Source organism: Micropterus salmoides, unplaced genomic scaffold (genome assembly GCF_014851395.1).
Source record: "Micropterus salmoides isolate LMB-PRFRI ecotype aquatic unplaced genomic scaffold, ASM1485139v1 Ms_hic_scaffold_21, whole genome shotgun sequence".
Lineage (NCBI taxonomy): Eukaryota > Metazoa > Chordata > Actinopteri > Centrarchiformes > Centrarchidae > Micropterus > Micropterus salmoides.
In genome coordinates, this window is record NW_024041262.1 from 13,092,310 (window position 1) to 13,119,652 (window position 27,343).

A 27,343-nucleotide genomic window follows, 5' to 3' on the forward strand; every position below is an offset into this window, starting at 1 on the left:
ATCACCGGAGTGAGTAGGATTCGTCTTCTGGGGATCATGGATGTCTGTACAACTATCTCATAGCTGTTTAGAAATTTCAGTCTGGAAGTGGTGAACCAGCCAATCAGCCATCTTTAATTTAAATAATTTTGTATTTTGTGGGGATTTTTGTGCTCCATGTTATTGTTGCCTACCTGCATTGTGACATGTGTAATGTGTATAGATAAGTGTAATAATATAACTTTTTATATTACACCCTATATATTGGTTTTGGCATGTTGCTTTTGGAAAGTGTTCTAAAAGTTTATTATTAGTTGTATTTATATTAATATTAGTGGTATCACCATCATGAAGACAGTGTTGGTGTAGTGACAGGACCAGCAGAGGACAGACATCTGTGGTGTTTGTCAGTCGGACCAAGAGCACAGGGACGGAGGTGTAGGAACAAACAATGACTAAGATGAAACAGTAGCAACGTCCTCTGATTTCACAAAGAGCTTATTTTCCACTCAGAGCACGAGAAAATGCACAGTAATCAAAAACTTTACAGCTGCAACCCCCACATCTAAATTCTAGAATGAGTCTCTTTCCCGACATGCATGACTCTGCTTCTGACTCAGACACTCGGCCAGCTCGTGGTCAGCCTTGCAGTTTGATTCTCTATCCATGATCTGGAACACTGAGTAGCACTGTGTTTATCAAACACGCTGATGCTGACCTCTGACCTCCCTGCCAAATGGATTAAGTAAAAAGTCGATAGATGTCAGCTCTAGAATGCTTTTTATTTGATGCATAAATCCATGGTTTTGTTACAGATTTTCAGGGTTTTTGGGGTTCACAAAGTAAGAAATAATTTGGGTGACCTACTGAATATTTCAAACCACACCAGTTCAGATAGATGGTTTTCAAAGTAAAAAAAATCACTGCTATACATTCAGTATCATTTAATTAAGTACTCAAAAGAGATTAGCCATAAAAATTCTAGCCATGAGAATTATTATGGATATTATTGGCTTCCATATAATAGTTTGGAGGTGAGAGGCCTTGACTGAGAGTTTATTTTAATCTCACCAATCTCAGAATCATAGGTTTGGTGTTTCTTTACAGAAGAGTGAGCATGTAAAGTGTTAATTGATTTCATTTTACATTGTTCATCCGTGCTGCCTCGGACACTGTTCCATTACTGTCAGAGGACAGGCTGTAATTGCAGATCCTGAAGGCTGGGTGGCAGTGTTGGCTTTACTTGATTGACACTGAGCTGTACGGAAACCTTAGAGATTCAAAGACGACACTTTGGAACCATGGAGCAAATATATTAGAAATTAAGGAATGCACACAATCAATCCATATGAATGTTTTATGAAAAAAAAGAAACAATCATGCACAATTTCAGTTCCAAAAGACAAACATCCAAAGCAAGTGACACACAATATATATTTACACATGAACACCACTGGTGTTTTCAGCATGCCTCTTTAACCACATGAGACCGAGACAAAACCTGCAGCTTGGTTAATGCAATTCATAGTCAAGCAGCAGCTGCGGAAACAACACTGTGCTCTTTACACCATCCATATGTGTAAGTTAGATATTCAACAAAGGCTGATGATTGTATTCAGAGTACGACCATGCACATCTCTCCACAAAACAATCGCTTCCGTTCTCTTACGATCAAATCAGGGCTTGAGAAGCAAAATTTGGTTCATCAATGTGTCACCAACAAGAAACTGACACAGTGATATTAAAGCGGACACATTTATACAACTGTGAACAACATTTTTTTTTTAAACTGTTGAATTAAATAAAAATTAGATTGTTAATCAGAGCAACACACTTCAGGAGAATTGGGAACAATACAATGATGAATATTTCATCCTGCAGCAGAGCCTGGCACATATTTGTCTTTTTAGTTTGCTCCATCAACACCAAACATGCAAATAACTGACACAAACCATCAAAGTGGAAGAACCAATTATCTTATTGGGTTGTGCTGTCTGCAATACAATGGTGATCAGACCGGTAGAGACAAAATGTCTGTCAGTATTAAGACCACTTGGCAATCTTCGGAAGCATTAGGCAAAACATTATTGCAAGGGAGAGGTATGTGCGCTGTGAGACAGATGGTCATAACAATGGAGTTTTAATGTCAGCAATTAATGAAAAGAACAGGACGGGTGTAATAAGATCAAGTAAACCTGACACAAGGGACAAACTGCATAATAATTCAGCTTTCTCCCTGTTTGTATTTTCTTGCATGATTTCAATTGTTGATTGAGATCTGACCAGTTTGGAGCATTTAGACTGACTTTAAATCCAAAAAAGGGACATGGATCCCCATGAATATGAGCATGAAAATTCTCATATAGCGGGGATGGTTCCCCATAATTGCATCAGGTGTATTTAGATCATTGATCTCTGAATGTGACCCCTTGGGTATGTTGTTATGAATTATGTTCTCATTTATGACACAAAGTAAGTAGGATAATGAAATCCTCCATAGTCATGCAAAAAATCCTCAGAGCATGCGATGAAGCGCCCCCCGTCATCCCGAGTCTTCAGATCGGTCTCTCTAGTGTCAGTGCAGTGGAAGAGGATCAGTTCATTCCTGCAGTGTGGAGCCCGGCAGCTCGTTGGTCAGCGTGTGCCAGCGCTCCACCTTCTTGCCCTTGTTCTTCAGACAGTCTATCCAGTGCTGCAGAGTGTCTCCCTGTGAGTGACACCCTAAGGATACGCCGCCTAACCAGTGCAGGGACAGAAAAGAGAAGCCAGTATGACTTGAGAGGAAAGTGCATGTTTAATAAACACAGAGCGAAAAATATAGAAAATCACGAGAGGAGAAAGAAAAGGTACCAAGATCACACATGTTGCTCTATAAACCTCTAAAACTCTCTAATGAGTGTAACTCATTAACTAACTGACTAATGAGGCAGCAGATAAGTATATGCAAACTGAGTAGACATAATTAGGTGTAGCTTCAACCTAAACCTTTTAAGTCTATAGAAAACCTTCTACATTATGTTGGTTGTCTTGTTTTCTGTTGTGCTGTTTTATTAACAGTAATTGCATATTTTGTTGTCTTTTTTCCGTAATTGTTTGTGTAAAAAAAATCTAAGGCAGGAAATTTTCTTTTCTTTAAATAGCAAAAACAGAATTTATCTAATCTAAAGAATCTAGAAGAATCTAATTTAAAATATGTTTTTTGATGCAAAATATATAACTTTGAAAATAAGTGTTCATGATTTTAAATATCCATATTTTAACAGTTTTTCAGTTGTGATTTATGATTGTAATTGTGTCTAATGATACGAAAGTGCTCTTTTGACAATCAGATAAAGCTGAACAGTGTTGTCTAAGTGATCATTATAACTTTAAACTGACAGAATGAATTACTGGCTAAAGGAATAAGGTTAGGTCAGGATACTCTTCTTGTCTTTACTGACTCCATAAGTCCAGTTGCTCATAGACATTTACTAATAATGTCATTCTTTACTGGATTGAAATATTCTTTTTTCCATTTTCCTATTACAACAAATCCCACAAAAAGACGAAAATCAACAATGAACTGATCCTATTGACAAGTATTGTCTGTGTAACCAAAGCCTGACATGACTTATTCTTCTGTCCCATAGAGCTCCATTGTTGTTGAAAAACTATTAAAAACACATCACAAAGCCACATTGTTGCACTGGATGGCATGTTCCTTCATTAGCATGAACACACAAACACTGTCATTTATTTTAAGTCGATCCCACTTGCTGCTAGGAATACCTACTGGAGCACCAAATATGTATTAATCCACAGCAAGAAAAAGTCCCCCCCCAAAAGCACTATTTCTCTGATGTTTGAGTAAAAACAACAGTGCCCAGCAGGAAATTACTGATTCTTTTTTTCAACTGTTTTTAAATATTTACATTTTCAATAGAAACAAGTGGCCTTGGTGCAAGGTGCCACGAACAGAGATGGGATGTCTGAAAGTAGTGAGATATGGACTAACACACTTTTCATGGGTTTTGCTGAAAATGACAAAAACATAGAAAAAACACCAGACTTCACCTGTAACTACAGTTAGAAATGAAAATGACTTATTTTTTGTCTTGACTTGAAAAAGTTATTTTAATTTAGGAACTGGAGTAAATGTAAATACTGCCTCCAACTCATAAAGCAAGTATAAAGCTCATTTTCAGCCAAGATGTCACTGACATCCTTTTGGAGACTAAACCCTGCAAATTACACACAATGCTGCTCTAACAGCAGATAATAGAGAACGTCTTAAAATATCTTTGGCAACATCTGCCATGGGTACAGCATTTTTAGACTGCTAATAAAGCAGCCGGCCAGCTGATCAGTAATCCAAAAAGCACCAGCAGGCAATGATTAGCTGTGTTTGAGGTGTCAGCTCACCTATGAAGTCATTGGACTTTCCCAGGTCGTAGTCCCACACTGTGACCTCCAGCGTCTTGGTGGCTAACTCTGAGAAGGTGATTTCATAGAAGAACTCCTGGGTGAAAACAAAGAGGGACAGGGATGAGTGGACGAGAGAGCAAAGGTCACAAGATCACACTTAACACTCACTAATGAGGCAGCAGATAATACTATGCAATAGGGCTGGGCGATATGGCCTAAAAATAAAATCTCCGATTTTATTTACTTTAATTCAATTTACGATTTTTTCCGATTTCCCCCCCTACTTAAGGAAAGCAATAAGGTTTGTTGGTCAGTGCGGCTTTGTTCATCGCGGAGAGACTGGCATTTTTCATATTCGGCTGGATGTCTCTGTTTCAGGTGTTGGAATAGGTTTGTGGTGCTGCTGCCTTTCACTGCGATAGGCTTTAGGCAAATGTTGCAGCGTGGTGTCTGTTGTTCCACATCTGTCGCAGCAAACCCATACCAGTTCCAAACAACAGATGACTTTATTCCTTTCTTGGGAACAAACTTCCCGCTCTCACCGGTAGCCATTTTGTCGCTTGCTGTTGCTGTTTAGTGTATGATGTTGTCGCTATGGGAAACGAACACTACGGAAACCCCGGGGAGCCAAAAATGTGCTATTACACAAAAACTCGATTTACTTATTTTTTAAATCGCCCGCAACAAAAAATTCGAATTAATTCATTCAATCGATTTTTCGCCCAGGCCTACTATGCAAACTGTAATTGGCAGTCAAAAAACTCGCAGAAACGTTGCATGCAGGGTAATGCCTCCTCTCCTGTGCGAATCTAAACGTACCACCTCTTCACATTCAACCACCGCAAATGTGCGTCTCGCCCCCACAGTTACGCACATGCACGTACACAAACATGGAAGTCTACCTCATTAAACTCCGGGTTGAGAGTCTTTTTTATGACCGCTGTTTTGTGCTTGGATTTCTTCTGAACATCTGGCTTGAGGTACCTGAGACAGGAAGGAATGTGGTACCATCACAGTATCATTTACAGGTGCATTAGTGGTAACTGAGGATACAAGTGATGACTATATGAAGGACAAAGTAAGTTCATGCATAAAGAAATTCATCATGTTCCCTAAGAAATGACTGTCAGTGATGGGTACATTCAGTGTTTAATTCTTAGTCACCTCTTTACTTATTAAAAAAGCCAGCCGCCTGTTAGCTTTGCTTAGCATAAAGACTGGAAACCTATCCATTAGTCAGATTTAGAAGTGTTGGTACTGTAGGTAGATTTTGTTACCATTAGACAGAGCACTGAATTATTTTATTATTATAATGTTTATTTCTTTTAATCTTATTTGTTATTTACTTTTATATGTGTTTATTTGGTATTTTAATAATCTATTCTGCATTTTGTCCTTGACCTTGAATGCAGTTTTAATGCTAAGCTAAGCTACCAAAGCTTACCAAAATGTCAAACTATTCCCTCAAAGGTTCAATGTATTATTTGTCAAACCAACCATATGTGAGGGTGAGGACGGATCAGATTGAAGAAGCACAGCATCCCTTCGCAGGGTGTCATTAAATTCTCAGGATATTTTTAAGCCAGCTGGAAGGAGCGTGGCAAAATCTCTATTCACATTTGCTTTCCACCCACCACCCACAGCTCTGAGAGCGTATGTTCCCACACGCTCTCAGACACAACAAAGCATCTGGGAAAAACGCTCCTGCCAAAGGGCAAAGATGCAAGCACGCATCCAAAATGAAACAAGGTGCATGATGCATTACTGGGGGATGTGTGAAGGATGCAGGCGTAGATTCGGTGGGTGTAAAGAAGGAGAGAGAAAACTTAAGTTTAAGGATTGGCAGGAAAGGTGAAGGGAGATTGGTGAGTACTGAGGTGAGCTTGGTGGCATGCCTAGCTTAAAACAGATGAGTGTGTGCATGAGATGGGAGGTTGTTTAGTGTTTTATTTATTGTAGAAACAAGCTCAAAGCCAGAACCAGCACTTAAAGCTCATTTGTCCAGTTTCTATTAGGGTGCATCATTCAACCCAGGGACCTTTCTGCCCTCCCCGAAGCAAACACACACACAGTGAAACACAGTAATTGTTTTTCTTTCATCAGTGAGTAGGCCTAATGAAACTCCAGAGGACCTCTATGACACTAACAATCGCACCCAACACCGTCGCTTCCATGAGACAGTACGCCCATAACATTAGATCATGTCTCTGCCTTTCAGTGCATTGTGAAGGCTGTCAATACACACACACACACACACTGTTATGTTATTTTGAATGACTGATATAAATTCACAATGGCTTCCACTTGTGTGAAAGCTGCCCTCATTTGTCACCATTATCGAATGCGGGATTAACTCAAGCCATATATCACTCATGAGAGGCGACAAAAGGTGATTCATGGGGTCACTGTGAGCCAGTGGCCAGTTATGACCAAATACAGCTACTAAGGAGGAGAGGGAGAGATGGATAGGTCATTTGGAAAGTGTTCTGAAATGAGGGTCATGAAATGTCAATCCATCATTCTAAGTTGCCTATTAATTATTTAACATGTATCCAATTGTGTGCTAGTATTGCGGCCCTTTGCTAAAACACGGCACACATTTTTAGATTTTTGTTCAGGCAGCAACAAATCCACCGTGGCATTCAGTTAGTGGTTTGGTGTCATCCTTACGTTTTAACGTAAGGGTCTGAGTAGCCATTGACGTCCATAGCCGCCAGGTGGGCGCAGCGTTTGACGCCCACACACAGCCCGCCACGAGCCCTCTCCTTGGCCTCTCCCTTCACATCGCTGTCACCAGCAGGGGGGAGGTACTGCAGGCAGAGCAGTAAACGGCCTCTCTCCTCTAGACTTCTCTGCTGCTCAGTCTCCCACTGAAAGAAAGAGGGGATGCATGCAGGAGACACACATAGTACAAAAAAAAGCTGTGTGAGCAGGGTTAGAAGGGGGACCTATATTGAAAATGATGCATCAGAGCCATGTGCCATGACCTGCTGCTGAAACAGGAGACAAAATTCAAGTTGATCTTTAAAGCTGCTATCAATGTTTTTATATTACCAATGGATTAAATGACTAGTGTAGACACCCTCTCAGAGAATTATTACCAAACTCTGCTGTTTACCTCTAGTGACTTCCAGCTTCTTGTTTTGGTTTTATGGCCCAGAATTTCACATTTACTCTCGCCGCTCTAACTACGCCACACACTCAGGACCAAACGGCAAACAGACAAAGTGAGCAACTAGCTGGTGAACATAGTGGAACATTTAGCAGCTAAAGAGACTGATATTTCCCCCAGGAATTGACCAGGTGCAAAACAAAGCTAAAAGCAGTGGGAATTTTTGGACTGGTGGACTCAAACACGTCATCAAACCAACGCTAACGTTGCTCTGATGTGTAAATAAGCTGTTTGCTACCACGCTTGCCATTTCAGCTTCACAAGGTGACAATGTGTCAATGTTGTGTTTACTCAGGCCAAAAAAAATCATTCGATGCACTTTTAAAGCTCCAGGGAAAATAAACCGCTCCTGTACAGTGGGCTATAGATCTTCATGCAGCGGCACAGCAGAAATCAAAGCAAGCTTATGTAATTTTGCTGAACGACAGCCACTATTACCACAAGCGATGGAATAAATGTTACAGTGCAACCGTAGCAGAGCTCTGTACGGGCCTAATCTAACTGATCCCAACTATACTGAACACAGAACAAGTCTTTTATTTGTGTGATTTCGTCTTTCAATAGTTAGCCTACATGTTCTTGCTTTAAAATGTACTTTGTGTCCTTCACTGTGATGGAGTTCATCTTTTCTTTCTCTCGTAAGTAGGCACACCTAAAGAGCTCAGTGACTTTCATTTGAGCTCATCTGCCACGGCTCAGAGACAAAATCCCACTGTCAGTGTTAATAAACAGGAGTGCAGTCGATCCGATGGCAAAGACCTGTCTTGGACAAACCTTAAAGACATATTAATGCATTATGAAGCTCCAGCTTGAGTATTTTTTTTCGGGGACAACACTGAACTGTTACCGGAGCATTTGACAACAAGCGGAACATCAGAGTAGATTCAAAGTGACAGATGAAAGAAAGCAAGGAAGTAGCGGCAGAGGGTGAGGAAGGGGAAGGCGATGTTCGCACAGGACCGTGACTCACCCTCATTGCCAACGGCACCAATGCATGTATGTTATTTATAGGAAAGACGCACGCTTGCTATTTCAGGATTTCCATCACTGCAGGTGCCATCTTTTTCAACCAAGTTATGTTTGCTGTTTCACCACAGAAAATGGAGACGGCTCTGTTTTATCTTTTGTCTTTAATGTAAAATGGGTTCCATCACTCCTCTACTGTATTGTTCACTAAATGTCTCTGCTCTCCTTTGTATCTCTCCTTCTCTCATTAAGTCTTATTTTCAGGCAAGAGGTGGACTTCGCCAGGGCAATCAATATGCGACAAGCACCACACTCGTCCCTCTCTTTCTCTATCCTAATTCTCTCTTCCCTGTTTTGCTCCTCTCCCTGTCTGTGTTTTTCTTTGGGAATCTTCATTACTGCCAACAGCCAGATCACCATCTGCCTTGACTGAGCAGGAGACTTACAAACTCACAATTAGTGGGGATAATTTGCACCAGGTATCTGGTAATGAAACGGCTCAGACCTTCACAGATCGATAGACAGCAAGTCATTAGGGAGGTGGAAATAAACAGGCATTAATGTGGAGCTAGCCACACACAGCTAACAGACGGGTGGTTTTGCGAGGCAGAGAACAGCCAAGACGCATTAAACAATCCTGACTATGGTGAGAAACACAGAGTCAGCTGTTCTAGTCCAGCCATCTTAATGGAGTTAAACGAATTCACCAGCCTTTTGGTTTGGCTATTTTGTTAATTTACCCAACATGTTGATGAGAGGATTGGCTGTAAAATCATGGCTGTGTATAAAAACATCAAGATCAAAACCAGTGTTTGGAAATAATCCTACATGATTTTACATTTTTTACAACATGTGAAAGAGATAAATACACCATTCTATCTCTTTCTTTTCCACGTATTTAAGGATGTATTCAAAGGAAACTTACTCATTTCAGGTTCTCTTGCTATAGCCTTATTCAGTCTGGTATGACCGGTAGTCTATAGTGGCTAATGCCTTTCTAAAAGATGTATGTATACATATTTCAACGGTACTATACTACGTATATATATAAAATCACTAAAAGCAATTATACACAGAAAAAATACAATACAGAAGGAGGTAATTGGCCATTAGATTGGTAAGTAAGTCATGAGACAGCAACTATATATTAGGGCTGAAATTATTAGTTGATTCATCCATTAGTCCACTTAAATAATAAATAAAAGTGCCACACATTCACTAATGTAAGTTAATGATACTTGACTGCTCTACAGTTCACAACTGTATCACTCATATCGACTTGTGTACTGTTACACTACCTTTTACCAGTGTGCTGTCATTTTCACTTTTTGCCACAGTGGCTGCCGTTCAGCAAACGTCACATGGTCTCACTGCACAGATTTAGATCGTTTCCAGCCATTTCCAAATGATAGAAAACTCAAACACAAGTATTCAATTTAACCACAGATTGATTTGAAATGTTACGTGTTACAACCTCAAAGAAATAAAGTAATGCTGCCTTAATGGATTACATGACTCAAGTGAGTCTAATTGATTTTCATTACAGAAAGACAGAAAGAGGTGGAAAGTAATGGAAACACAAATTCAAATGGTTTGCAAATCAGTTAGCTGTGATTATAAATATAGACAACGTGGTGTGATAAGATCTCGTGTCTCGCAATATTAAAACGTGACAATATTTCTCGTACAGGTGAAAAGCTGTCTCACAATATCAGCATGAGTGTGAGGGTGAAATTAGCATAGAAGATGTTTGTGTGGCAGCACGATGGGTACCCAGTGGAAACAATAAACAGAGACTGAGCGACAGACAAGACAACGATAATATGTAAGCAACACTTCAAAATGCACCTGCATTGTTTGCATTTTGTGACTTTCAGTCAAATAAAAGACAATTTTTCCAGTCATGCATTTTGTCACTGACAACTTCTTAAAATAGTGTGAAAATATAGTCTCGTTCTTGTGAATCCACTTCTTGTCTTGTGTGTATTGTCATAGTGGTAAATGGTTTGACTTTAATGGCACACAATTTAACCTGCACGTGTTGGTAAAATTAACTCAAAAAAGGAGTAGTATGTAGCTGCAGTACCGGAGACTGCAGTTTCAGGACCGCAATCCTAGGACCGGAACTGCATTTCTAGGACCCTAGGCTGTTTCTCAATCTGCGTCTTGTCTGTACTGGTGTTCTTGTGGACTTGTGAAACGTCATCAGTTGCAGCCAAAGTACTGTTCCAATTTAAAAGTCCGCATCTAACCAAGTACAGTCAAATACCCGGATGTGTTCTCGCTCCACCCGTTTTACCCGGCCTGCATCAGCGGTGACTTGTGTGTACTTTGGATAGCCAGATAACCCAGAATGCATTTCGCCACCAAAAAGCGGAAATGTCGGACGAGAAAACTCTAACTGTAACTTTTAATACTGCTGTTCTTGTGTCACATATAGTAGTTTTTTTAAAAATCAGAGATAGGGATTGTTTCTCAAAACCAAGAATGCAAAGAACGGACTTGTGTTCTTGGGGAGAACATTCTTGCTAGTCGTTCTTGGGAGAATGAACTTGCAATGTCACGAGCACACAAAACGCTGCTGACGGCTTGAGACGATGTGTTCTTGCTGGTATTGCGCAATACCCCCAGCACAGAGGCCGCCTGCATTTCTCTTAATCGGTCTAATTATTATTTTTAATATATATTTTTGGTTTTATCCCCCAAAACAAAAAGCTCAGAATCGGATTAACTGTAGGTTTTAACCTAACAAGATATATTTGCTCATACATAAAAAAATATATAAAATAAAAGCAAATAAAAGGCAAATACTGTGACCACAACTCTACTGTACACTAACAATATAATGTCTAATATAACAATATTAATAATAATAATAGTAATAAAGAACAGACAGTCTCCTTTCTTTCTATTTGTTTAATTTTTCCGAAGTTTCAAAAGACCAGATTTTTTTGTACATCATCCAGATGTCTCTTGATTTAAGTTAAAACCTTACAAAATTTCTCAGAATGTAATGACAGAATAACAGCGGTACGAACGTTAAAACTGTCTTACAGCTGTGGGTCTTTACTCTGCCGTGTTGGCTACAGTGGTCTGCATGTCTGCGGGCTCTGTGAGCTGACTGGCTGGCCGGCTCGTTAGCTTCCCCCTGCGGGCTGGTTCACTAGCTCCCCCCGCTGACAGTTGCGCAGCGTCACAACTCCGAAAATGATTGAGCACATTTTCGATTCGCCATCATTTTTAGTAAAACTGCCAATATTCGACATCTACACAGTTGATTTCTCGCCTCAAACTTCTCAGAAGTGGATTTAGTTATGAAACAACGTATTGAAATAGTAAAAACTTTCTGTTGTCGGCCTCTCTCGCAGCTTCTTTCCGCCCCTTGCTTGAATGCCGAAATGAATGCTGGGATATCTCTGCCGTCAAGTTCACACAAGTTACCAACCGATGCATCCTTGGCAAAATAGGCGTGTCAAGAACACTTCCGGGATTTTTAACCGTTCTTGCCAAAATGCAAACTTGTGTATTGGGACAGTACTTGGGCCACAAAAGATGACGTTTCACAAGAACACAGATTGAGAAAGACCCAGGGACTCGAGTTAGAGACTCGGACTCGAGTGCGACTTAAGTCGCATACGCAGTGACTTGAGACTCGACTTGACACTCGTCCTCAAAAGACTTCAGACTCGACTCGGACAATGTTTATTTTTAGTAAACGTCTGATGAGCGTGCTGTTATTCCCCTCCCTCCCTTACCTATAACCTGCATACGTCACACAGCTGCTCCGCCATTCATCATAAACTTTGGCTTTAAAACTTCATAATACAAGACCCAAACAAAAGACGCGCTGAACGCAAATAGGTTAGTAACCTGTGGTGAGTAAACATGTTTAGCTCAGCATTGGCGATCAAACGTTAGCTTGTTGCCTGCTTCAGCTACGACCGACGAGAGGTTTAGTCCGACTGTCCTTCGTTATGAAAAGACGAATGAGCGTTTGTTTACTTGCCAAACTTGTGGTGGTCGATTAACGTAATCATTACGTCCCGCTGGCTGCCATCACGTTAATTATTACCGTTGGCTAGAAAGAGGTTACAGGTTTATTGTTGATCATGTAAACTTACAGTTTTATTTAGTTAACGTTACACTGGGTTTAAGAGTCTGGGGAGTGTGTTGACTTACAGTATTTAATAAGCTGTCAATAATTGCATTGCACATTACATGGTTGTGCTCTGTAAATGAAAAACAGGTTATAGTTACAGAATTACTTATAGCCATGCAGTTTTATTAGCAACCTGGATTGAACGCAGCAGGTGATACAGCATTCGTAATAACCACAGGAGACTTGAGACTTGACTTGGACTCTAGCTCAAAGACTTGTGAGCATTTCTGTTTTTTATGCAGCCGACATGCTAGCAGGCAGGGTTTACCTCCTTCGTATTGCTGTGCATTAACACCACCACTCCACTAGATGTCGCTGTCGCAAAAGAACTATGGTCCTAGATTCCCTACGGACCCAGGATTGCAGGGGTCCTGAAACTGCAGCCTCCGGTACTGCAGCTACATTTTATTGCAAAAAAGAGGTGAGTAAAGTTAGATGTGATAATTGTCATCATCAATTAATCAATTACTACTGTTTGGTTTATAAAATGCAGTCTATAGATATTTCACAATAATGATTTGCCAGTTGAATTAGCCTGCATGTCTTTGGACAGTGGGAACCCAAGCAGACACGGGGAGAACATGCAAACTCCGCACAGAAAGGCCTGGGACGACCAAATGTCGGACCCAAGATCTTCTTGCTGTGAGGTGACAATGCTAACCACTGGATGGATTTGTTTCAGCACTTGGTAGATGTAAACCTGTTGCTCTGATGAGTCTTAAATGAAGACTGCTGAATGATATTTTGCCTCCACAAGAAAATACAAGCCATAGAATGAAAACTAATATTTTTTCTAGGTTTAGAAATAGGTTTCTCATACTTTTGGATATTATTTTGAAGTTAATCATGTCATCTTATATTGAGTAAGGTGAACAAAACCCAGTGTAGTCCTTGAAAGATGGACTATAGAGAGCCTAAGTCCCTCCCTATGGTAGTTTATGGCGAGAGACAGCAAATTTTTTGATCCCGTTTGAATTGTGCTCTGAATTACACATATGATGATGGTCATTTTAAACTGGTTCTAATTAGCAGAGTTTCAGGAGCGGGAACACACATCAACCACGTCATCAACAGCATTTCCATAAATACCCACACATCCCAATTCCTCTTCTTCGCTCTCGTATTCTGCATCCCTCCCACCCGCCCCTATATCTGTCCTGCCTCCTGATCTCCTTCTTTCTCTCCATAGGGTTTTAAGGGGGTCCGTCGTGCCCGGGTGCTACGGCGGATTTCCCTATCGTAACTTCCCCACAACGTTTTTGAATGTCTATTCGGCAACTGCAAGCCTCATACATCTTTCTTTTTTGAAGTGAAATATACATTTCAAAGTCAAGAAAGTCGCAGTTTGATGTAAAACTGTTGAGGTATAAGACTGAAAATACATAATTACAAACACCACAAATCCAAAAGCAGCTAGCATTACCGCGCTAACATGTTGGTGACATATGTTGTGCAAGACGAGATGTAGTTCATTGAACTGTTTTCACACAAAACGACATTTAACTTTACTGTTTTACGACAAACTGCAACTTTCTTGACGGACAAAATTATCTTTTAAATTGTCTCTCGCCATTGACTACCGTACAAATTTTTTACGAAATAAGGTCCCAGGGCCCGGAAGCAGAAGCGAGTGACTTAGGCTCTCTATAACGACAGACAGACAGAAGGAGGGTCATGTTGACCAGAACAGAGGAGTCATTTGGTCACCTCTCTCAAGTAGCAGGAGATTCCTCTCAGGGCTGTGCTCATCGCAGTCGGTGAAGGCAGCTGGAGGCACATAAGGCAAAAAGAGGAGAAAGACATTTAAAAAAAAAAAAGGGGGGGGGGGTATGACTCACAGAAAAGCTGTACAAGCAGGTTAGAGGAGCAAAGCGCAAAGAGAAAGGGATGTATCTAGTCGAGGGTGAAGCTACTTTGAAAATGACAGTGTCTGGTACGCAGGATGACAGAGGGGCTTTAGCGTTTGATCGCAGAGTGGCCACCAGCCTCAGAGGACCAATCTAATATCAGCAGCCCTTTCTAACTCATGAAGAACAAAAACCCAGCACCCTCCCTTCCCCTTTTCACACACAGGCCCCCCGCTCTCCACCACTTTTATTTTTTAATCCATTTGTTTCTCATCTCTCTCACTTGCTCAGTCTATCGACCCCCGTCCGCCCGCTCTTTCTCATCTCCTTTTATTCTCCCAACCCCACAAAAAGCAATTTGTGGGCTAGAAGAAAATATATGATCCTTTGTGTGCCTGTTTGTTATTTTCAGGCAAGAATCATCTGAATTATGCCAGTAGGTCAATATTACCAGCTGATATTGGCTAAATGCAAAATATAATACGTGATGCTCCGTATTTGTATAGCGCCTTTCTAGTCTTTCCGACACAACTGGCCCAGATTTTTGTGCGACGCCCATGTGGACACCACTTCTTCATTGGCAACAAAATCTGCCTACTAGCACCTCTAAAGAGCACTAATTAACATGTTACATCTTGTTTGTTTAATCCGAACAAAAAACAAATAGTATAGTGTTAAAATGACAACTGGACTTTTTAAAAGAAGTCAAGTACCAGACTATTTGACGTAACGCGTTTTCAGATCAAATGGAGAGCTCCCCCGAGACTTACATAGTCTACCGTCAATGCATTTCTTTCAGAAAACGCTGGCAGCGGTTGGAACAGCAGCGTCACTTCCACGCAACATACAACTACAACAACAACAACAACAACTGTTAACAAGTTGGAGGATACTGTGGTCGGAGCTGTGTGTTTGTTTTCTGTTGCAAGAGAGATGTGTGAATTTAAACTATGTGGTTGAAAGAGCAAGAAAGAGGAGAACTCAGAGATGAAAACTCTTGCAACAATTGGCAGTACTTCATATCATCGAGGATGAGAGAAGAACATAGCACTGCAGACAGAGGAGACAGCTAAACTAACTTTAACATTCTCTTAATCTTATGACATCCTATTGCTGTATGTCATTAATTGTTTGTTTTAATTTTATCTGGTTTTCATTTTTATTTCTTCGACTGTATAACTTTGCTTTAAAAATAAATCTTGACTTGACATGTGAATAAAATATTTCAGTGGAAGTACCTAGGGATAGAATCCGAACCCAGCACTAAACAGGCACAAGGAGCTAATTAAAGGACCCATATATGTGTAATTAGTGAGCTTTAGAGGTGCTAGTACTCCGATTTTTGAGCCACTGGACAAAGCCAGGCTAACAGGTTCCCCATGTTTCCAGCTTTTATGCTAAGCTAAGCTAACTGGCTGCTGGCTATATTTATTGATCATACAGATATGAGAGCAGTATCGACTTCTCACCTATTTCTTTAGCGTAATTAGCGTATTTCCCATAACTATTTATTTAACATTTTTTGTTGTATTCATTTTTATTTACTATTATTTATAATAATTAATAGTGTTATTGTCATCTTAAACAAGAAAGTAAATTATGCAACTGTAAAATGCCTGCCTCTGTATATTTTATAACACTAATAAACACATTTGCATTAGCATACTTTCTTTATGATTATGTGTTTATGTAGCAGGAAAATCAGGCTATTTATACGCTCTTTACTCACAAACACCAATATCAGCATAAGGAGGGTCTTTTGGTATTTGGGGACATTTCATCCAGCAGCTTTTGGATGGCAGTTGTTCAGCTCTTTTGCTAAGGATGCTACAGTGACAGTGCAGATATGTTGGGGTTTTATATATTGTGAGACCCAGGTGTGTGGTCATCATCGGATTGGATTGGTATGTCTTCTAAAAATCGACATTTTTATGGCTCCCTCTTGGCATGTACACAATTTCCTACTTTCCCTGTACACCTCAACCCCCTGCTGTCTCCCCCCCCCCCCCCCCCACACATCTTTAAAAGATGAGGTTGTGAGTCAGACAGGAAACCTTAATATATTGAATATTACTGTACCCTCCAGTCATTTATCTCTCTCACACAGTCATTTTCCTCTTTTCTTTCTTTAAGTTTTTCTTTCTTATCCCCCCCACCCCTCCTCACAGGAGGTGGATGCTCCAGACAGATGTTAAAGTGTTTGGTCTGGTCAGGCTTCACACGACGCAGGGCCACTCGCGACTCCCCAATGAACTCATTATGTGTCAGCTTGTCTTCGTCACACACGGACACCCTGGGAGTGAGAGACAGAATGGTGGGTGGGGGTAAAAAAAAATTAGAAATAGCGATAGACAAAGAAGTAGAGAGGAAGAAGTATGAATAAGAATAAGAGATGTTTATTAATGAGGCAGAGATTTAGGACATTTTACGTAGACAGAAGTAGTGTGCATTTGCATGTGTGTGTGAGGGAGGGTGGTAGTCAAAGTACTTTAATTATTATGACTAATTTAATTAGGCCTAATGTTGTGGCAACATTTTAAGGAGGGAAGGAAATTGTTGACATAAACCTGACCTGAATTAAATAGCACACGGTCAGAAAAATCACCCCGCATAAATCTAGCATCTGTATACGCACATTGTACAAGTAATTACCATTTTCCCTCCCAGGAATTTTGTGTGAAAGTGCATCATGCAACATTAAGTCAATCCATATTAATGAATATGGCACATTTTTACACCTGCTATAACGTCACCTGAAATGTATAAGAGGGTGAGAGCAGCAGAGAGGAGTGAAGGAGATGGAGGGAGACAGCGTATGTGAAATCAAAATCCGCCGAGCGAGGAATGGAGTGACGTGGGTGAGAGGGAGAGATAAAAATGTAACAATTTATTTAAATATGTGTGTCTGTGTGTGTGCGAGGAGTCATTTATGCATGCAAATGTGTACTTCTATAGGCAGAAGTGAAAAATCAGTATGCTACAGGTCAATCTGCTGTTGGTGCCTTTTTTCTGTGCTTACATGTGAATGAAAGACATGCAATGAGGAGAAGAAAACTAAGAAAGCAACCTGTTAGAGGAGAAATCCAGATAGGAACGTGTTGCCTCCTAATTCCCAACCACAGGAATTAAATGTCGCAGTAACCTGCTGTACTGCAGAATTGTAGAGGGTATCTGGGGACATGAGATATGTGTTGGCATCCCCAGAGGTAATTTTAGAGTAGAAGCTTATTAGCCAAAAGGAGCCCTGAACCCTTCAGAATCAAATGGCAGAAAAAAATAACAACGAATGAAAATGGAAACGACGGAAGGCAATAAAGAGAGATGAAGTCAGTGCGAGCTGAGATGTGAAAGACTAAGCGATAGATGGATGAGTAAAGGACAGCTGTGATGAAAAGGTCTTGATTGATGTCATTATAATGTGAGACGGATGTAAGGCTGCAGTTACACATTATGAGGTAACATGCATACACACATTACTGTCCCTATATGACAGCTCACATTTCCTACTACCAATACTAAACCAAATACTATCAAAAAGACCTCAATATGTCAGTAAAGCAGTGTGATAAATGTAATCCGCCAATTGTCAGACATGTGACTAAAAATGTTCACTGATACTAGATGCAGCTCTACTGCTACTGCAGGTAGATAAGGTGATGGATATTATTAAAGTCATGAATAAATAATGACACCTTTTATGCTGGCTTGAATGGAGGCTAATTTCTGCCAAGAAAAACTAAAAAGCTATAATAAATCAAATTGTCAAAAATTTAAAGTAAAATGTTGGAATTTCATAATTTTGAGTAAGTACAACAGAATATTACCATGATTACAAATACTTTTTATCATTTGGAACTTTTTCCTTAGAAAAATAATCAAGCTTTTCACTTAGATTTTTTTTTGCCTAAACATGAGTATTTTGATTTCTAACTGTTTTTAACTTCTTTTCTGGGCAGAAATTAAACTCCATAGACTCTGGTCCTTACTGTGCAAGAGCTAATTGGCCAATAGCCTACAGATGGTTCTGAATTAAAAAAAGGATCATGACATCCCATAATCATAAGGCAATATAGATAAGTGCTACCTATGAATAGTACTGTATTGAACTGAATTGTAACAGTACTTCTAAGATCTGTAAGATAATAGAGAGCTAAAGGTTTTCCACTTTAGAAAAAGTAAGAGTTGTGTCCTTTATCAAAATGTGGCACATCTTATGGTTTAAATGAGCTCTGGTCCAATGAAACTGCTGTCGGTTGAGAAATTGGAAAACCTCTTTTCTGTGATACATTTCTTTCTGTATTGAAAATGATGAGTAAAAAAAGTCCCTTGTAGATACACAATGGACTTAGCCTATCATTTGGCCTTTACCCTGTGCTAAGAAAAAACACACTACAAGACAAAATGCAAACTGTTTAGGGTTGAGTTAGTCCTTTAAAACTTTAAACATATTCTTGTTTAAATAGATCTATTAAATAAGCAAGATTTACATGGTGGTACAAAAGTGACTGAATTCCTTCTCTGAATAAAATTACTTTCAAACGACATCAACATGTTTGTATGTTCCTGATCTTTAAACGCCTCTGCTGAATTAACACAGTGTCGTGGGCCAGTTGTAGGACCAGTTTTTCTAATTTCCCCCGAGAGATCAACCGTTGATCCTATTTAAATCCCACTCCTACGTGTGCTGTGGCAAAGTTTTAGTAACAGACAGAGACAATTCTCAGCTTTTGTCACCTCTGGAGGGGGGTCAATGAAATTAAAACACCCCGCGGTGTTTAGTCTGACCTCAATCTGTCACTGCAATACTGCAAGACAGAAAGAAAGACAATAAGAGAGGCATGTATCAGAAGGACTGAGGGGGGATCTTTTCTGATCCTATTGGACAGGAGAGATGTGAGGACAGTGAGGAACGAAGGTGAGGCGACAGAGGAGAATCAAAGGATCAGCGCAGATAGAGGGAGAGAGGCAACACACTGAAATAGAGATAGAATAAAGGTCTATAAACCAAGAGCAAAAGACTCTGTGATTGATGTAGATAAGAAATCCTTTACAAGCAAGAGACAGCTTTCTGAACAGAGAGGCAGGAAGTGACGGAGACAGAAATAGCAAGAAAGCCAATGAAACAAACATTTACCGGAGTGTTTTGCGGTACATGTCTTCCTCTGTGATTCCACAGTAGGTGAGGGTCTCGTTCCACACGGGGTTCAGTGTGTTGCGAACAGTCTTGGTTTTCAGTTTATTGGCCTGCCCATCACAGCAGAGAGGAGAGGAAAAAAATCATGTTACTCAAAGCTTTTTCTCACACCTGTAAACAGCAAACAACCTCATCAGGAAAACAGGTTCTTACTGGCTACAAGGTCATTATGTTTTAGTGCAGATTTAAATGTGGACTCAAAACAGGGAACTGAAGGTCTTTTGTTGAAAAACGCAGGGACAAAACTATGTTAATAAAGTCAGACCTTGCAGGCTCCCGGCAGCAGGTGCAGCTTGACGTAAGGATCAGCTAAACCGTTGAAATCCATCGGCTTCAGACCCTAATAGAGACACAGAGAGAGAGGATTTGAGGGAGAGATGTAAAAGTGGTGGAGAACATTGTGCAAACTGCCAACACCAGTAATGAATTGTTAAACCATTACCTGACTGAGAGGTGAAGGGTTCATTTGCAAATTGAATCTGTGGCTTTTAATTTGACAGATAGTTTCAGTTGGCCAGCCACACAGTGCAGAGGCCATGCTGCCCGTTAAAAAACGATGTTAAAACTGAAATCCTCTGCTACACAATGATAATAAGATGTAATACCTAGAGGTTTTAAGGTATGCAGCTCTGTGAGGCTGTACTTGCACAAAGGTGCGTTCAGATAAATGCTAACGCAGGGCTCTCAAGTTTTATCAAAAGTTTGGAGTGAGATAACACGTGTTCAAGGAGGAGCCACTCAAATATTTGCAGCTGCGGCCCCTCAGCCCCAGCCAATTTTGCCAAGTTTTTACTAGCAGTTCAATTTTACCTATAGTTCATAATTGACCCGAATAAATAGAAATTATAACAATAGCTAAATATGATAAAAGAATATTTAAATATATATACTTACATTTCAAAAATACAAATGTATCAAAAATAAAAAGAAATTTGGCCCCAAACGAGCCTACTGAACAGCAGTGCTGTACACATAGGACTACAGTAGAACGGCAGAACTTGCCCTACGCATGTAAGCCAAGCTGCGTGTGTGTGAGTAGGCTACAAATTTCAGCTTATGAATGGTGTTGCACATTGCACATTTTAATGCCTTGATGACTGTGGGAGGGGGCTCCCACTTAAAGCACTGTGGCTTAAGGCCAGTCATTTTCACCATCATGATGGATGATAGCTTTCCGTCCAGAGCCCAAATATAGAAAAATATCTCTAGTCCTTTCCTTAGTTTCAGGTAGCCAAAGCTAAGCCCAGTGGTGGACACTAACAAAGTAGTACTGTACTTAAAGCCCCCCTCCAGTGTATTTTGACATTTCTATGATATTTCATATTTTTCTGAGTCATTCCCTTACAATGTTAATTACCCACATTTTTTGACAAATGGCTTAATTTTGTGCTCAAAGTTTACACGTTGCTTAGTTGTTAAAACGGGGTTGTGACGTATGACTATAGTAATTCCATAAGTCATACGTCATTCTCCAAGCTTGCGCAGGCGCACTGTCATGCCTCGTTAAAAAACTGTCACGCCTCGTTAAGTCAGCGCGTCAAACCCATAAACATTGTTGTGAGCTAGCTAACTAATTTATCATGTGATTTACTTAGAAATTACAGTGTGTCTGATTGTTGGTTGGTTATTCTAGTTAGCTAAGTTAACTAAGTTGTAGTTAGCTGGTTGTAGTTAGCTAGCATAGCAGCATTGCAGAATGTTAGCTAACAGAGGGTCTTCATTTATTTTTTTTATTTTCCTCCTCTTGGCTTAGTGTGCTGTTCATTTTCATTATGGCATTTGTGTGTGCGGTGAAGACGCGTCGCACTTTCACCTGCCACCGTCTTTTATACAGTCTGCAACATGCATTTTACTGATGGCCGTTTTACCAATGCAGCGGCGGAGGCAACGGTATCAGAGGTCTTTACATAAAGTTCAACAAAGTAATAGATCCCCCACCCCCGCGGTAAAGTAAGAGTACCATAAAACGTAATGGGAGTTATCGTGTGCAGTGCGTGACAAGACCATCGACTGTATGATTGATAACAGCTGATCTGCGCACATTAGTTTCTATCATGGGTAAGTAATAGCTACTCCTGCCAGACAGTGAAGTGTACTAAACTTTACAGTGTAGTGATGTTAACACATAGACTGTATATAAAAAGTGTTAACACAGCATATCATTAGCGAACACTCCAGCCGGTCAGTTTTTGGTTGTCATGGTAATGTATTATGTCCGACTATTAACCACACCCCCATTCTCTGTTTGAGAAAGAACGTTAACCAAAAACGGCAGTTAAAACTGGCTGGACGGGCTTTAAGTACACAAGGTAATTGTACTGAACTTCAGTATTTTCTTTTCATGCCACTTTCTACGTCTACTTCACTAATTCTTGAAGGGAAATGCTGCTCTTGCTATCTTTGATCACAGCTTATGGATCACAGGCAAGAGATTTCGTCCAGGAATCGTAAAATCCAAACGCTAAAAAACCCCAAAAAAACTTTCTGAAATGCGTGTGTCTCACGGTGAATGCGTGAGACTTGAGAGCCCTGCTAACGTCAGCATGCTAACATGCTCACAATGACAATGCTAACATGTCGTTATAGCAAGTATAATGTTGCCATGCATTCACTATCTTAATTTAACGTGTTAGCACATTGGTGACATTTAGTAATTAGCACTTAACACAACAGTTGTGTCATGGTGGAACTAGAGGAAAAGTCAGTACAAACTTTTATCCCAATCCATCCAATATTTGTTGAGTTGGACTGACCGACAGACATTGCAATGCCTAGAGCCACAACACCAGCATGGCTAAAAACAGAGTTGTTTCTTTGGCTTATGAAAAATGACTGAAGAGCTTTTTGTGTCACTGGCAGAACGTACAAATATTACTGGTTCAAATGTAAATAAAAAATAGTTTTAAGTGGAATTGACGTGCTTTTGCTACAAGACAAACTACACCTGTCTTAGCTCCAGTGGAGTTTTCAGAGGACAGGGTTTTGCCTACCTTTGCTCTCAGGACTGTGCAGCGTAAGGAGCTGGTGGCTCTCTCATACAGTAGGTCAAACTCTAACGTCCCCAAGGAGGCTGGAAGACAGTTGATGAAAAAGGGCCAATTACTTTGGTAATTGCTTTTCAGCTGGTGATTTTATTAAAATGATGGCAGGAGGAAATACAAGTATGGACTGTCAGGAAAAAAAAGATTGTCATTTCAGCTGACAAAGTCAACGGTCATCTACTTTTGTTTACCTCTCTGTGAATATCAAAGACCCATTGTTTCAAACACTTTCTGTGATCTGCATATGTGCTATGCGAGAACATCCACAATCCCAAATCCACATCTGTGTTGAGATAATTTATATTCGCTGGCTCAAGTAGCTGTAATAAAAGCAGGTCAGTACTTTCAGGTGACTCACTGTTATCATCGCTGTCACAGCTGTCGATCTCGATGGAGGTGTCCATGCTGCTCATGGCTGACAGTGAGCCCCCTCCGCCCGCCACCCCTGGTAACAGTGGTGACAACAGGCTGCTGCTCCCTCCTCCACTAACGGCCCCACCTCCTTGGCCTACGCCGCCAGGGCTGAGGGCAGCGGGAGCTGCCACCTGATTGGGTGAGAGCGGTTCAGAAAAGGAGGAAGTGGGCGAGAGGCGAGGGAAGTAGGCAGAGATTTGACGGATAGGGCGGATGGGGCCCGGACATACATCGATGGCCATGTGCTCCTGGATGGAGATGGCTAAACTTTTTCCTTTTCGTACAGTCATAGAGCTACAGGGACAGAGACAGAGATGAATGGAAGAAAAGTTAATTCATATCACTTTTCAGCAATAAAACAACCAAAATTGCCGAAGCAAGAGCGATGACACAGATCCACAGATACAACCTCTGCTATTGGGCGCAAAACAAGGTGAGTTTAGTAAGATGGGAAGTGATAAATAAGTTTGTTTCCCTGCTTCTGGCCATCTCTGAGATAACATCAAACCTGATAGCGAGTTTCTCATTTGCCATTTACTCGAAGAAGGCGAAGAACTTGTGACAGGACGCATTTATCTGTAAACCTACTTCAACATAATTAGAACTCTTAAAAAGAAAAACATTACTCATAAGATGACAAAAATACAGCAGAGGATGTGCACAAATTTGCATTTCAATTGAAAATGTCTGAATAAAATCAAGCCTTGAGGGAGGAAAACGGATAATGGACAATAGGGGTCTCCCCCGAATCCTAATCATGCTTGATGAAATTGCAGTATGTGTGAGCTGCAGAGCCACGCATTTTATTTAAAGTGCTTGACAATCCTCTATAGACAGACAGGTAATTACAGGATGAATTCTTTACAGGCTAAAATGCACTTCAGTGTATTCGGATGGAGTCCTGATGATTATATAAAGTTGTGTTAGCAGGGAGTGGAGTTGACCACAAGGCTGATGTGTCTGCTCTCTTCCCGAAATAAAAAAGAGGGGGGTGGATTACAAATATCTCACAGCTTTTGTTTTCTAAAGACAGCAGACCTTGAGGGGGCGTTCTGTCCTCAATACTGAACAGATCCCCCCATGGACTACCTTCTGCTCTCTCTGCACTAATCGATTGAAATTGAGATGTGAATATTTGCACTGTGAGTATTTGCACTTCTGCTGTGTTGTTGAATGTCTGTGAAGTTTAGAAATATCAAAATATCAGGAGAATCTCGGGACTCAGAAAGAAAGGTTTAAAGAAATAGGAGTAGTGGTGTTGACTTTATTCTGGTGACTGCAGGACCTGAAACTAACAAACAGAAGTATGTGTAAAATCAGGAATGTGGCTTTTTCAGGGTCCTTTTTGCAGTGAATATGGGGGTGGATGATCTCAAACCAGCATCCATAGGGTTGTCAAAACTACCATATTCCTAATTTTTCAGCTCACCTCTGTGTGTGGGTTCAAAACAGAGTCATTTCAAACCCTTCAGTCATCAGGATAAAGTCAATATGACCAATAACGCTGTGGCAGAAACTGGCTCTATAATTGTTGCCTCTGACTGTTGACCTTCAGCAGAATCACAGGCAGCGAGGGTCATTTGTCATGTATGCTCCAGTCTCTCTGCTGTGAGCACAACAGCGGGTGATACACGACACAGATAGTCCAGCTTTTCCTTGGCTGGAGATGAAACAAACATCTAAAACACCCTGCTGTGTGCCAGCCTGCAAACTTCCGCGAGTCGTCTGACTGAAAGGACTTGGACAAGTCCACTGGCTCTGGAATGAGAAGTGATGGGACATCTTGTCTTTGAGAAATCAGTAGCAGCCATTTTGGTGCCACTAAGGACCACATATGCACAAATGAACTGACGTCTGAAGCTGAACAACTGGTCAGAGTTAATCACCGCTCAATTGAGTAGCACAGAGATAAACTCCTGCCCTTCAGGACAATATGCTGTCTTTCAAATCTGAGCTGGATGAATGTAGAGAGAAGATAACCCAGTGCTTATCACAGCTACCATATATCACTTCAGCCTGGCAAAGCAATAAAACAACAGTGAAGCCACCCACTCGTGAAAATAATCTTAAATTAAGTAGATTGAAGACAGTAGGGAGAAGGTGAAAACAAGTTAATGAAACTCTCTGTGATGATCAAAATGATTATGGCCAGAATTGATTAAAAGATGAATTAACTTGATGAAGTGGATAATAATGATTAATGTTCTCATAAGTAATATATAATCCCTCAAAGCATACACACACACATACTAACACACACACAAATATGACAATACATTCGCGCATGCAAGCCAGCAAACAAAGCTGCTGATACACTTTCTTTCAGATCATTAATCCATCTCTCCGCACGCAAACACACACACACACACACACACACACACACACACTACATGCAGCCATTGGAGGCTTGTGAGCAAGAGTTTGTTGATATAATGCACACAGTCAGTCGCCTCCCGGTCCCGGCAGATGTGGCCCTAAGCTGGAGCAGCCCGAGCACCACCAGCACACGTACAGCCAGGAGGACTGCTGGCTTGCAGCTCGCGGGGAAGCAGAAGCTCACGGGGAGCTCATGATTGATCGCTTTCATGCTGCCAGCTGGAATCTCTCTCTCATCTTCTCTTTTCATCATCATCTTGTTGCGCAGAAGTGAGGCAATGCACCCTCACAATAAAACGGCGCAGATTTTCTGGTGCCAAATCTAGTTCACATACATGACTCTTGGCATTGGAGCACATGGCCGAACAACTTTACATAATTCCTATAAGCCACAAGACAATGGCCCAAGATGTCTACAGAAGCTACATACAGTTAGCCCTGTGGCTTTTAGTTATGCAACCAGATACAGTACAGCATATCATTCCACCTTGTACATATGTGTGAGGTTACATAGGTTTCCAGTTGCGTGAACAAAGCTGCCATCAGTCAGTGTACAGGAATATCTTTGGGCAACATGCGACCACCCCTCCTCCTCTTTCAGCTCCTTCACTTTAAATTAGAGTCACATCGCAGCATGGGCGCTCTATTTCTCAACCCCCCTCCTCTAAATTCCCATCTCCATCTCCACCTCTTCACTTCTTCTCGCCTCTTTATCTCTGTCATTATCTCTCTGTCAGTCTTTCCCAGACACCATTATTCCACCTGTAGGTATGTGAGGATGTCTCTCTCCCTCTCTCTTGGTTGGATTTCTTCTTCTCTTGTGTCCTACATACAATGGGCCCCTGCGGCAGGCTCCGTTCACCTTTAAATAACAAGCTTCTGGCTGACAGGCAGATGGTACAATACAGTGGCGCACACTGTACTTACTCATTAGAGCTTGACAATCGACACATCATTCGTTACCTAACAACTGTGACAGCGAGCACTTGTCAATTAGAGCCAAGTTATTTTCAAGCAGCCAGGGATGAGTGAACTTCAGTGTGTGTGAGTGACAGTGTGTGAGCCTCACATGTCTGTGTGTGTTGGTATGTGTGAAAGAAAAGTGAAGGAGCGGGTAAAAAACAGACTGCCACATGTTGCACCTGTCCTCCGTGTGAGGATGATGCAGAATAAATGTGCCCGTCTCTCAGTCTGGCTTCTGCTGCATCAGTTTGTATCCTCCCATGCATGAGTTTACTAGACAAAACAACACATACAGGAACCAAACACACAAGTAAAGTGAAGATATAATGATGGTGATAGAGGGAGAAGGAAAGATAAAACATTTTAAAAGAAGAGGTGAGAAACATAAAGGTGTATCTCATGCAGAAAAATGAGGGTAAACATTTAAATCACAAAAGAACTGTCTGCAATTCAGAATAAACAAATAAAGACGTTAACTTACCTCAGTGATAGTGCAATTGTGAAACTCCTCATAAAAAATAGGGGATTCCAGTGCAGAGAGGAGAGGGAGACTAACTAACAGGTGGTGAAGAGAGGAGCAGAAACTAGAGAGTGAGGGGAGAGAGAAAGAGAGACAGAGAGAGGGAGAGGGGGACTGAGTGAGCCCTACGTGTATCATTAAAAATTAAATGCATGAATAGTTCAAGTTGAGATGAAAACGAGGAGCAGAGGGGAGAGAGGAGAGCGGCATGCTGGAGGAGCAAGATGTGGAGGAGGATGGAGGGAGTCAAGAGGAAGAGAGAGAGGCAGTGGGGAGCTCTTCCTTGACATTCTGTTGTGCATGTGACT

At 40.9% G+C, this 27,343-nt stretch overlaps 1 protein-coding gene and 1 long non-coding RNA gene across 2 annotated transcripts; one reads left to right on the forward strand and one right to left on the reverse strand.

The window, feature by feature from the left end:
- Positions 1–1,322: 1,322 nt before the first annotated feature.
- On the reverse strand, positions 1,323–27,322 carry LOC119915400 (double C2-like domain-containing protein alpha). The gene is made up of 11 exons (XM_038734921.1): positions 26,997–27,322; positions 23,121–23,470; positions 22,712–22,791; positions 19,987–20,061; positions 19,662–19,771; positions 16,694–16,820; positions 14,388–14,447; positions 7,054–7,253; positions 5,286–5,367; positions 4,381–4,477; positions 1,323–2,715 (listed from the first exon to the last, which is right to left on the reverse strand). Exons 1-11 carry the CDS (start codon positions 27,026–27,028, stop codon positions 2,579–2,581), a joined length of 1,350 nt encoding a protein of 449 aa, XP_038590849.1. The 5' UTR covers positions 27,029–27,322; the 3' UTR covers positions 1,323–2,578.
- LOC119915401 lies at positions 13,250–16,192 on the forward strand. Its single transcript, XR_005446941.1, has 2 exons — positions 13,250–13,327; positions 15,327–16,192. It is a non-coding gene; the product is annotated as an uncharacterized LOC119915401 (long non-coding RNA).
- Positions 27,323–27,343: the final 21 nt, after the last annotated feature.

Bases quoted from the DNA above. Each gene is read 5' to 3' on its own strand.
- LOC119915400 (XM_038734921.1), bottom strand. From the start codon at position 27,028: ATGAGGAGTTTCACAATTGCACTATCACTGAG. The intron at 7,254-14,387 runs GTGACCAAATGA...TCTTTCTTTCAG, and splicing joins TCTCCTGCTACTTGAGAGAG to TGGGAGACTGAGCAGCAGAG. The intron at 2,716-4,380 runs GTGAGCTGACAC...TGCACTGGTTAG, and splicing joins AAAGTCCAATGACTTCATAG to GCGGCGTATCCTTAGGGTGT.